General features: G+C 40.1%; 2 protein-coding genes across 4 annotated transcripts in view; one reads left to right on the top strand and one right to left on the bottom strand.

The window, feature by feature from the left end:
* Nucleotides 1–206: 206 nt before the first annotated feature.
* On the bottom strand, nt 207–12,858 carry SREK1IP1 (SREK1 interacting protein 1). Its single transcript, XM_054397440.1, has 5 exons — nt 12,780–12,858; nt 10,292–10,339; nt 5,540–5,680; nt 2,946–3,024; nt 207–1,503 (listed from the first exon to the last, which is right to left on the bottom strand). The coding sequence occupies exons 1-5, from the start codon at nt 12,790–12,792 to the stop codon at nt 1,314–1,316; spliced, it is 471 nt and encodes a 156-aa protein (XP_054253415.1). The 5' UTR covers nt 12,793–12,858; the 3' UTR covers nt 207–1,313.
* A 334-nt stretch (nt 12,859–13,192) lies between these two features.
* CWC27 (CWC27 spliceosome associated cyclophilin) overlaps nt 13,193–13,292 on the top strand; it is a 125,167-nt gene continuing 125,067 nt past the window's right edge. For all 3 annotated transcript variants that reach the window (XM_054397428.1, XM_054397427.1, XM_054397426.1), the window contains exon 1: nt 13,193–13,234. In XM_054397428.1, coding sequence (XP_054253403.1) covers nt 13,193–13,234 — 42 coding nt within the window. The remainder of the gene's footprint in view (nt 13,235–13,292) is intronic.

The raw sequence follows: 13,292 nt of genomic DNA on the forward strand, positions 1-13,292 counted from the left end.
CCCCAGAAATGTTATATGACATGAAGAATTAGATTGGACCAAAGCCAGCAGCAAAAAGAGCAGAGCAAGGATCGTTTCACATTCTATTGCAAGCCCTACCTAGAAGGTTACAGACCATTTTTCTTTGCTCTGTAGCTTCCTGAGTATTTTGATCTTTAGCATTCCCTACCACAGCATCTACAGCATGATGGTACCAATCCAAGTTTGAAAGACACAATCAGATGTAGGTAGAATCACAGAATGATAGGGGTTGGGAGATCTTAAAGATCAGCTAGTTTCAAGCCTCCTGAGCACAGGCAAAGATACCTCCTATTAGACCAGGCTGCTCAGGGACCAACTCACTTTCAGGCCAAATGCAGGCACCATTACATGTTGAAAATCTGCTCAAAATTATCAGTCTGTCTCGAACCTATAGCCTACAATAGTACAAGATATTAATTGGATACTCCAGAATTCAGTTGTAAAATTCTGACATGCTTAACATTGCTCCCAGTAGCAAAGGGTAAATTTTGCTACTGACCGTAACATTGCTTCTATTCACAAGAGGTTTATTTGGGTTTTTTAAAACTTTTCAATGGGAGCTTGATTAGAATGAAATGGAAGCTTCATGATTCTTGTCAATTGTCAGTCTTCTAATTTCCTGTTTCAGTTCAGGTAGGCATTAATCACCACATACTGTATTAACTTGTTCTTTAAAACTTTGTAAACCATCTTGCTGGACAAACACCTGGATTTAGGAAGTGGCACTTTATGCTGAAATGGTTGCAATTGTAAAAGAACAAAAACTAGGCAGAAAGAAAAGACTTCGAAAAACTAATAGCTTTTCTTTGCTTTTGTTTGTTTTCAGCTTGCTCACAGTGATCCTGCCAAAACAATGTGCAGTTGTGTTTCAGAGTCTATGACTAGATCAATTTTAGAAGATAATTTTGAAGGAGTAATCTCTTTTAGCATCTCAGTGCCCATTGTTCCCCTTCTTTGGGCCCAAACAGAAAACCTAACCTGAATTTCCAAATTTGATTTAACCATTCTGACATCAAGCATATTTAAATCCACAGCTTTCTACACAAACACTTGTAAAGTTTACCATATCCTACTGTAAAGGATTCCAAACAACTAATCACAATGGAACTAAGAACATATTTTTCTCCCAAATGGTCCATTTAATAAATTTTAAGCACTGATATTTGCAAATAGATTTCTTAAAAATACATATACATCTTATTTTAAAATGGCATTTTCATAGCATAAATAAATTTGATTTGAAAGGAAAATCATTTTCCCTGCAGAAGTGCACATAAAAACAGGCTAGCACCTCAGTCACTACTAGAACTATCTGAACTATCAGAAGATGAGCTTTTTTCCTTTCGTCTCTTCTTTTTTTCCTTTTTATGATGCTTTCCTTTTTTAGTTTTGTTCTTTTTTTCCTTTTCCCTTTCTTTTTTGTGAGACTTTTGCTTCTTTGACTTTGGCCCATCCTCTTCAGTTTCACTTGATGAGGAAGATCTAGTAAAAAAAATAAAGGGCAGACTGATATGTAATTAAAAGAAGAAAATGAAACAAGAATAACAGGTGGGTTTTTTCTTACATTTCAGTATTTATATGTCACAAATGAAATTTTATGTTGAATTCATACAGTAGGATACACTGGAAAACTTAGGGTATCTAGTCTATGTGCCCAACTACATAAAGATACTTCTAATTTCACCATTTTGCCAGAAAAGCAGCATGTTTATAACACAGATTAATTAACAGTGGAATAGGCCAATCTGTGTTTTTCAACATTCAATCAGAAAAAGACTAAGAGTACAGGCTGACAGAAAACTGCAAGTATGACAGGAAAATACTTTCCAACTTATCATATTATCAAGAACAATGCTACAGTAAAGCTTTCAGGCAAATCTTACTGTATTTCTCCTGTGCAAAAATCTAACAGAAACAGGTATGACAAATTTGGATGATCTTGCAGGTGGGTAATATTGGTCTCTATCCAGCAGTGATGAGTGATTACATACAGACAAGAATTAAAATGACAGTAAAAGTTGTGATCATTATACTCCAGAGGGCAGCTTTGTGCTATTGCTTGTGTGATTAATTAATAGTTACTTGCATATAAGGACTACAGTCAGCAGACTGACTCTTTTCTACTGTCTTCCTAAGTTAGAGCTACAATATACATAATAAGGAAAGAGGAAAAACACCAATAAAACCAGCATTAAATCCTTTTTCTGTATTTCTGAAACTCATCTTACTGTAGCCTTCAAATACACCAGACATTTCCTATTCCTCAGTGCAGTTCCTCACATACTGTGTCATCCTAATGACTAACCAGTCTATAATTTAATCTTAAAATTAAATACATCAGTCGGTAGGACAAAACTGAGATTCACAATAAATTTGGGTATTATGACATTTTCCTTTGAAACCAGAGTAACATTTTTTTTACACTTCTACAATAAAGAACATTAAAACTCCACACATGCTAAGTAAAACTACAGACATTTTCCTTTACATAGTTAAGATGTTACTCAAAGCTGTGTATGAGCATGCTGTGTGTGTCTGTCTACACACACATGTGCACACAGCAAATGTGAGGGTCTCTGAACTTCAGGGAGCCTTCTCCATGTGACCTAAGCTGGGAGGCAACCTCATAATCCTCCTGACTTCTTGTTCTTTTCCCAGCACTTCTTACACAGTGTTGAACAGTCAGGGGGAGTATTGCTTTCTCAGACCTGCAATCCTCCATGTTGCTAGAGCTTTCTACACTTCAATGGTCCTAACTCCACAGCAGAAAGCCTGTGGCTTTACCGTTACTCAAAGAATAAACAAGGTCTCACTGGGAAACTGAAAGCTTTTCAAAGAAAGTTTTATCAGGAAGTTTTCAGAGAAAACATCTAATATTCCTAAAGTTCTGGTTTTAAATTAAAATAGGTATATTATAGAATTACCTTTTCCTTGATCTCTTTAATTTTGTTTTTTCTTTGCTTTTTCTTTTTCGTTTCTTTTTTTCTTCCTCCTCGTTTAAACCTATGGATAAAAAGCTATAGGTTACAAAACACTTATCTGAATTAAGATCGGCATTAAAATAGTGGCTTCAATAGAAATGTAAAGTTACTATAAAATTCTTTTTAGAAGGCTTTCTTTTATTTCCTCCAAATTCTTGTCTATCTCCAATTTCAGAAATATTTTGCATAGTAGCAGAACTTTCCATATAACTTACATTTGAATTACTTTGACCTAAGCACTAAGAATCAAAGGAAGGCCCATAAAACATAGCAACAAATTGTGACTTTTCCTGTATGTTTACCTCAGCTTTAGATTTTAGTATTTTTTCTTCTGTATTTTAAAAGATTGCCCAAATACAGAAATAGTTCATTTAATACACCAAAATACCAATATTCCCCTACACATACCTGAATTACTTTCATACATACTCATTTCACACTTGATTAATTTGAGTTGACAAATATATTGTCTACAAATACTGGCAGAAGAGTCACTACTCATCTGGTCATGTTTGTTTCCTGACCTAACACTGTATAGTATTGTACAGTTAGTATCTTCACATTTCACTTACAAGCAGTATTTTATCACATTAGATGAAATTTCTGATCTTAGATATTTCTATACCTTTCCAAAAGGTATTTCTGAATTCTTCAAAATGCAAATCCAATAAATAAATGCACATTATAATGTCACCTAAAAAGAAAATACTGGCTTTACAATTTATCCTTAAATTTCACCTTATTTCTATCATACAAATAACTTCCACAGAGCCTTCACACTAGTACAGTTATTTGTTTGCTGCGACATATGGAAATTACTGGTTGAAATATTCTGGAAGGAATTCAAAAGAATTCAGTATGAGTTACAAAAAGCAGATTATTTTTGGAGCAATGAAAAAGTAAGACTCTGTGAACATGCACTCACAGTGCAAAAATCTAAGTGCAAACAGTGTAAAAATCTTAAGAGATGAGGCCACTTGAAAATAGCAAAATCCATCCTACATTAACAGTTAAAGACATACATCCTGTTACACATAGTATCCAGTTTCAGAAAGAACATGTAGTAAACAGGGATATTACATGAACAAGCAAACAGGTGTTTTTCCTGCAGATATACAGCCTCAATCAGTTTAGGGATAAAAAAAAACCCATTACATTCCAAGTTATATAGCAAGTGAGAAAAAGTTTTTCCAAGAGAATTGTTAGGAGAAAGAACTATTACAGTACCAATACAGCACTCTTGAGAAGCAGACTATCCATTTTTTTTTTAAGTGTTCCATCTACAGAACTGTATCTGCCCTATTACCATCATAAACAGCAGGATTTTTAATAGTAACTGCTGAGTTTCGAATGTCAGAGCAACAGAACAAAATGCGATGTTTAAAGGAACATAGAGGGAGAAATTTCATTTATTTAAAACACTACGGTGGAACAACCTCCCCTTCTTACTTAGGGGAACTGCCTCTCTGAAGTCCAAATTTAAACGAACACAAGTATCTGCTAATTAACTTAGTTTCTCTCTGACAAACGGCTGATGGTCAGACCTTCCAAGCAGTACTTGTCCAATTACGAATGCTTAAATTCAAATCATTAACTGTTTCTGACAAAACGCTATTTGCAAACTGGAGACAAAAGTCAGCCCTCACAGACAAAAGTCAGCCCATCACAGACAAAAGTCAGCCCATCACAGACAAAAGTCAGCCCATCACAGACAAAAGTCAGCCCTCACAGACAAAAGTCAGCCCATCACAGACAAAAGTCAGCCCATCACAGACAAAAGTCAGCCCTCGCAGACAAAAGTCAGCCCATCACAGACAAAAGTCAGCCCATCACAGACAAAAGTCAGCCCATCACAGACAAAAGTCAGCCCTCCCAGACAAAAGTCAGCCCTCCCAGACAAAAGTCAGCCCTCCCAGACAAAAGTCAGCCCTCCCAGACAAAAGTCAGCCCTCCCAGACAAAAGTCAGCCCTCCCAGACAAAAGTCAGCCCTCCCAGACAAAAGTCAGCCCTCCCAGACAAAAGTCAGCCCTCCCAGACAAAAGTCAGCCCTCCCAGACAAAAGTCAGCCCTCCCAGACAAAAGTCAGCCCTCCCAGACAAAAGTCAGCCCTCCCAGACAAAAGTCAGCCATCACAGACAAAAGTCAGCCATCACAGACAAAAGTCAGCCATCACAGACAAAAGTCAGCCATCACAGACAAAAGTCAGCCATCACAGACAAAAGTCAGCCATCACAGATGTCATTGAAGAGTTACTACCAACTTTAAGATGTTTAAGCTACATGCTGCAATCAAAAGATTAACTCAGAACATTAACGTAATTTTCTCCTAAGCATCTTCTTAGTTTATAATCTTCTGTATTTAGGAGTGAAAAAAAAAAATATGTGGCTGCATGAAATCTCTGAAGTATGAACACAAGAAGCAAAAGAACTACTTTTAGAGTACAGCCTAAAAGAAATAGTAGTTATCAAATAAAATGAGAACTCTTACTTCAGAAGACCATTACCCAATTTAGTCTTTAAGGAACAAAACACCTTACTCTTTTTTTCACGCATGGCTTGCAACCGCTGTAGTTCTTCCTCCTCACTGTCTTCACTGCTAGTGCTGCTAACATCCAAAACGATATCTCTTTGAGGATCTACTCGGAGGAAGTTTCGACACTCAAATGTCAGATGACCAGCTAAACAAAACAAATATTCAGAAAGAATAATTAGAATTTACTTAAATATACCAGCAACTAAAGAATATCCATTTTAGAATTATCCAGTCTTGAGAAGTGAGAAAAGCCTAAGATGTAATCTGTGAAGAGGCAGAAGGCTTACTTTGAAAAAGCTTTAAAGAATTTTAACCAGTTCTACAACATTATTTACTAGTGCTTTATGATCTTCCTCTTGTTTCTGGTAATGTAAAGATCTAGTTCAAACTTTGCATTCTACTTTAAGTGGTCTCATTCTTCCTGAGAAAATTACCTAAAACTTTGAAGTGAAATATTAAAAAAACTCCACCAAGTGTGGTGTATTGCTCTTTTTGTCTCCCCCTAATGAAACAGAAGAATCTTACTTAAGTAGTACATAATACCAGCTAAGCTACTCCTTGGCTAGCATTTTCTAAGCTGCATCTCAACAATTATGACCAGAGTTAGAAACATTGTGCTGAATACACCTATTGGAACAATAAAGAAAAACAGAAAAAAATTGAAGATATAGTTTGGGAGAAACTATTGGGTAGTGTATTGGGTTTGGCCAAGCTGGAGTTAATTCTCCAGTGCTGTGTTTTGCAGCAGCAGTTGATAACATAGCAATGTTTTGGCTACTGTTGAATAAGTACCCAGGCTATGTCTTTTCAATGTTTCCCTGCCCCAAGAGTACATTGAGGGATGGGCAGGATCTTGGGAGGGGACATGGCTGAGCTGGCATACCTGGACTGGCCAAAGAAGTATTCCATGCCATATGACGTCAGCTCAGATATAGGAATGAAGTAAAAGAAGGAAGTGGGGGGATTGGTCCATGGCGTCTATCCTCCCAAGCAACTAACAAGCTTAGAGAGCCCTGCTTCCCGAGACCGACCATCGTCCTGCTGATGGGAAGTAGAGACTAACATCTCTCTCTTGCTTCCGCGCGGTCTATTGCTTTTGACTATTATTGTTATTAAATTAGCTTCTATCTTATTATTAGCTTTGGTCAATTTTTTTTTTCTTCCTCCCCTCTCCCCCTGTCCATTTAAGAGGGGGAGTGATAGAGCGGCTTTGGTGGGCATCTGGCCTCCAGGCCAGGGCCAAACCACCACAGTCTACTTTGGTGCCGAAACCCGGGAAGAAGAAAAGAAAATACATATATACATAATATAGCTGTAAACTCTGTAGTTTTTCTATAAGCCTGCTGAAGATACAAGCTTCTGTGCTGGTCACGTGGCTTCTTGATAATATTTGCTTTGTTTTGGAAACATTTCGGTTGTTTGGGAACATGCCGAGGCAGATAATGGCTATGTGTTTGTTTCTCCTACTTGTAGGGCTACTGTTCTGTGGGAGCTATGCTGGAGAGGTTATCATTTCTTTCTCCCCGCCTGAAATGAATATAGAGAATTTTATTATGCAGGCCCCCAAGATTTTGATCCATCCTTACGTGAGCTCTCTAGTACTGCTAATCAACGTCACTGGCATGTTACGGGTTTTGTGGAGTTTGTTTCCATCATGGTATGACAGGAAACAGCCCTTGGGTGGGGATATATTGAAACGTGCCCTGAGGTGGTCGGTCCCTGGGTGGCAGGGAGTGTGGAAGGATTTGGGCAGATTCCTAGGACGGTTATCACCTCCCATAGCCTGGGACTTTACCCCAGAAGAGCTGAGCAATCCCACTAAGCTGACTCACCATCTGATACAAGGGTGCCTTGCCTATCCCAATGAGAACCAACAACTTCTTGCACTCTACTGGGGCCTGGCCTGTGCTTACCGAGCCACAGTTCAGTGCTCTAAGAAAACTGTGGCTGAGGCAGGTACTCAAACATTACCTGAGGATATCATGGTTGAGATGGGGACCCAAATGACAGCCAAAGAGGTTGCCCCAGTAGTGAAAAAGAAACAGTGGACAAGGAGGTCAACAGGTCCCTCTCATCGATTGATAAGGGATGAGGAAGATTATGATCAAGAGGCTGGTCCATCAACTGGGAGATCAGAGGCAGTGAGCGAGATCAAACAAGAAGCAGAAACTACTCGGTCCTTAACCTCAGCAGAGCTGAGACTTGCGCAAGGATTACAGCCGCCAGCCAGGAGAGCGGATTGCTGCTTGGCTGCTCCGGTGCTGGGACAATGGGGCTGATAGTCAACTGCTAGAAGGGAAAGAGGCCCAACAACTGGGTCCCATTGCCAGAAACAGAGGTATTGAAAAAGGGATTGCAAAGGAGACAGGCATATGTAGCCTCTGGAGACGACTCTTGTTAAGTGTGAGGGCAAGGTACCCATGCAAGGAGGACCTTATGAGCTCTCCAGGGAAATGGAACACTGCAGATGAAGGCATCCAGTACCTAAGAGAATTAGCGGTGCTGGAAGTTATCTATGGTGACTTAGATGATCAAAGTGTCTCCACAGACCCAGAGGATGTCCCATGCACGCGGGCCATGTGGAGGAAAGTGATCCAAGGTGCTCCAGCATTGTACTCAAGCAGCCTAGCGTTGATGTACTATCTAGATGAGGACACGCGGCCTGTGGAGGTAGTGTCAGCCTGGCTCCAGAATTTTGAAGATAACCTCTGCACCAACTCATTCCCACGAACCAGTGCCTCACCTATTAGGTGTACCCCAAGAAACCAGTCCCCTTCTGCCCCAGTTGGAGGGAAGGGGAGACCCAGGCGCACGCCACGTGGAGTACTCTGGTTCTTCCTGCGTGACCAGGGAGAGGACATGAGGAAGTGGGATGGTGAACCCACTTATAAACTGGAAACTCGTGTTCGTGAACTAAGAGGGAAGACGGCGGTTAAAAAGGGATCATCTAAGAAGGCAGCAAAGGTATCTGCTGTAGAAAGCCAGGAGAGCAATCAACGATCTTCCAGGAGGAAAAGAACTGAGGTTACACCCCTTGATCCTGATGAGGGGACCTCTGGCCACGTACCACCTGGATCAGACATTGAATATTCTGATGAAGACCAAGAGTAGAGGGTCCCTGCCTTTGGCCAGGAGAAGGAAAGGGATGACAGAGTATATTGGACTGTGTGGATTCGATGGCCTGGCACATCAAAGCCACAGAAATATAAGGCATTGGTAGACACGGGGGCACAATGCACGGTGATGCCATCTAGGCACAAAGGTACTGAATTGTGTAGAACCTGAGCGTGACGCAAATGGTATGGAATAAGGGGTGGAGATAGTATTGGGTTTGGCCAAGCTGGAGTTAATTCTCCAGTGCTGTGTTTTGCAGCAGCAGTTGATAACATAGCAATGTTTTGGCTACTGTTGAATAAGTACCCAGGCTATGTCTTTTCAATGTTTCCCTGCCCCAAGAGTACATTGAGGGATGGGCAGGATCTTGGGAGGGGACATGGCTGAGCTGGCTTACCTGGACTGGCCAGAGAGGTATTCCATGCCATATGACGTCAGCTCAGATATAAGAATGAAGTAAAAGAAGGAAGTGGGGGGATTGGTCCATGGCGTCTATCCTCCCAAGCAACTATCAAGCTTAGAGAGCCCTGCTTCCCGAGACCGACCATCGTCCTGCTGATGGGAAGTAGAGACTAACATCTCTCTCTTGCTTCCGCGCGGTCTATTGCTTTTGACTATTATTGTTATTAAATTCGCTTCTATCTTATTATTAGCTTTGGTCAATTTTTTTTTTCTTCCTCCCCTCTCCCCCTGTCCATTTAAGAGGGGGAGTGATAGAGCGGCTTTGGTGGGCATCTGGCCTCCAGGCCAGGGCCAAACCACCACATAAGCTAAACACACAGGAATTCAAGTTGCAACTGACATAATCATCTTTTTCATAACAAAATGCCTACACCTTGAAGACATTGCTTTTAGGAACGTAAATACAGGTTGTCTGATTTGACTATAAATTTCCTCCTCTTCCAGAAAGCTTCTGACACTGCATGTGGAAATGAATCAGTAAATCTCTACTGATACTAACGTTCCTTTGCAACATCAGATACACAAAGCAATTCATTGACAAAATTTCTTGGAGGCAAAGATCAAAGCAAGCATTTTCCCCCTTCACCCCACATAATGCTCATTAAAAAACAGACTAAATCACTGTTAGAAGTTCAACATACTTCACTACAACACAGTGTCCACCCCTGCACCGTTCTGAAAATAAATTAGTGATTAACAAATTAAAATCTTTATTAAGACTTGTCTCCATAGACATACTTGTATGATCAGAAGCATGAGCTAAGTGCTAACTACATAATTTTTAAGTAACACAATATTCTTAAAGTACAGAATGAAAAACTATGTTTTCTTAGAGCAGAAGATCATATATATTTTAATTTTTTTTCTTTTAAAAGATTGGACTTGAGCTGAAACGTTTGTCTAAGGGTAGAATGAGACTCAGAGGAAGAACAAATGCTAACCCCAGCAGATACCGAAGACTTTGCTCCAATTCACATTTTCTCAAGTGTATTGCCAAGACAGCATATATGAATACAATAGCATACTTTTTTCTGAGCAACTTGAGTGTTTTCAAAAGCTGACAAATGTCTAGGAAACAATGGAGAAAAATCTCTTTTGTACTTTTTTCCCCTCCTAAAAAAGCAATCCTATCATAAATCCAGGAAAACCTTATACTTCGTATTGCTTCCTACAGACTTACGGTAGCCACACTTCTTGCATCCTGCTCTGATGTTATCCTTATTTCCACCTGAAATAGAAAATTTCATCAATTAGGCATTTCTACACAAAACTCTCAAATTTTTTTTAAATCTGCCTTGATAATGTCGATACACAGGTAAGAGTGATCATGCCTCAGAGTATGAAGTACTTTAAGATCACTTTAAAAAATCTTAAAGGAAAGCAAAACAGTGCATTTCTAAAGTCACTTTTCTGTGTAGTATATAAGTAGAAATTTCGCTAGTATAAACTCCTACAGATTCTCTGGGTTTATGTAACTGAAAGTCAAATCCTCATTAGACTTATTAAGATCTTTCCATTATAATTTTAATAATTATTCTACTTCTGTGAAAGCTCATCTCCTTGTTTAATGTCAGTATAAACAAGATAACAGCTGTCTGAAATGTCAGTGATCCCTAACTGCACACAAGTGTACTTCAAAATTCCAGCAGTGCATAATGTTGACAGATATTCACTGCAAACTGAAGCAATTAATCTTTTAATTACAAGAACTGTCTTTAAAAGGCAATAAAAAACCCAAACCAAACAACCCAAAAAACCACCCAAACAAACAAAAAAGCTAACTAAACAAAGATACTTTACTCTGAATCCAAGCTATGTGGCACCAAGTATGAAGAATTAATGGCTGCAAGAATGCAAATGTTGAATGAAGGGAAAAGAGCAACAGAAAAGTCTGTAGATGCTATGCAGAAACGAGGACCAGAACTCTGCAAATTTTTGCTACAGAAAGCTTCTGAGTTTCCTATTTGAGCCCACAGTTAGGTGAAATAGACATAGCAGGACATGACTCAGACGAAGAGATACCCCAGACACCTGCCCCCCCAAAACAGATCAGTGTTATTTTTAAACATCTGAATCTATTCATAAAGAAAGTCACAACTGAATTTCGAAAATCAAAGGGTGTCCTTCTATCTTCCAACTGAATACATTTATATATGGTTTTCTAAATAACACGACCATTTATTTAAATAAAAAAGCTAACACAAGAAGTAACCTGTAACAGAAATTAGAGAATATAAAAAAGGCGTACATAGATTCCATGAATTTAAACTTTAATTTATTGAGACAAGCACTGTCTTTAGAAACTTCTAGTCAAAGCAACAGGAGAAAAGTTTAAACCCCGGGTTAAAAAGCTAACTTGGAAACGTGGACAAGTCATTGGTCTGTGCCTTGAAGAGTACTGCAAAGCTACACAACAAAGATACATACATTCCATTATGACACATGACTTTCTGTGGATCCCAAAACCTTAGTATTACATATCCCCTTCAAGATCTATAAACTCAGCAGTGTTTAGGTGTCTGTTTTATCTTTTGAAGGAAATGCCCAAGAGGTAACAAGTTATGAAACAGAGAATTAAGTGACAAGAAGCAAGCAACATCACATCAAAGATTAACTCAAAACAGCATCTGTTTGTTCACTACATACTGGGACTAAAAAGCACCATCACCCAAACTACCTACTTTGTCTCAGTTTTCCAAAATAATAAACTTCAGCTCTGTTGTGTATCTGACCTGTGAGTACAGTCACACACATAGTACAAAATCTCCTGTAATACATGCAGGTGCCATTTATCAGGATTTCCAATAGAAAAGTCCAGCAGATGACAAGAATATTATCACCAAATACTTCCATTTAATCTCTTAAACTTTATTATTTTTGTCTTTAAATTTTATTCTAGTCTAAAACCTTGGTTCTAATATTAAGTTTTAAATTATTAAAATCAAACAAACTACTAGACACCTCATTTTCTCACATCCTTCTTCTCAGGTGTTAAGCCTCAAGGTAATTAAAAACCAACACAGCAGCAACCATCACTAAGGACCTCAATAATTCAGTGGAGCACGAGGTTGCAAAACCCAAAACGCTTTGGAAACAATTGAATGCAGACATGTCTTACTCAAGAACCCCTTATATAACGGGGGCAGGCTTATTAAGGTCTTCTCTTTTCTTAAGAGAAGCTTACCAAAGCTCAGCCTTGTTAGCTGTTTTCCAGCCAAACACTACTCTTGTCTCATGGCTCTAACTTTAAAGAAGGCGGCTGATACTAACAGACTATAGGAACGTTGCATTTGGTTATCACTCATCCCAAATGTCGGGGAGAGGCCTCGCAACGGACTACATGCCTGCGCTCATAAATGACTGGTCTGACATTCACCCCACCCCCAACCCTGCCCTTTCCTCTTCCTCTCTCTCGCTGCCCAAAAGCCAGCTGATTTAGAAAACCAGCCGTGCATACTAGAGCAGCGTTTCTCCACCGGCAGCCACTGCGGCCTTTGGGGAGATCCGTAGTAGCGCCTCACGCTTTCTACTGCAACGTGCAATTACGCGCCCTCCCCGCATAATTTCCCATCAGTTCGCCGCTTATTTCCCCTTCCCGACATGCTGGCCCAAGAGCAAACCGGTTATTACCACTTAACTCCCCGTAGACCCCGCTGTGAGCTCCTCACCCGGCAGCGCCATGCCTCCTTCTCCGGCCGCCTTCCTCACCGGCTCGACACAAGCCTGCAGCGGTGCCTCTCTCCGGAAGGCTTTGACCGAAGCACTCTTGGACCGTACCACTCATAGGGAGTACGGGAGACCTCAGTACCAGTCGGGAGCCACGGGGTGGAATTACAGGTGTGTAAAGAAACCTTCCGATCTTTCTGAAATTAATGTCTTGTTCAGTGACTCCCTTACAAGCCCACACCAGGAACTTAATGTTTTCTTTCTTCGTCCTTGGCTTGAGGGACCTCCTTCTCATCTCCCTAAGCTACGTAGAAGCGCCCAAGATGGCGGGTGGTAGGAAGTGTTAAAGGGGAAGCGTAGGAGGCTTTAGGAGCCTGGGTGGTCGGTCACTTGCTGGGACGCTGCCTTCTCGACCATGAGCAACATATATATCCAGGAACCCCCCACTAACGGAAAGGTGAGGCTCACTAGGGGCCTGCAGTGGGTGAAGGGTAGACCACGCCGGAGAGTTGTAC

The sequence above is a fragment of the Indicator indicator genome, chromosome Z, assembly GCF_027791375.1.
Source record: "Indicator indicator isolate 239-I01 chromosome Z, UM_Iind_1.1, whole genome shotgun sequence".
In the NCBI taxonomy this organism is placed as follows: Eukaryota; Metazoa; Chordata; class Aves; order Piciformes; family Indicatoridae; genus Indicator; species Indicator indicator.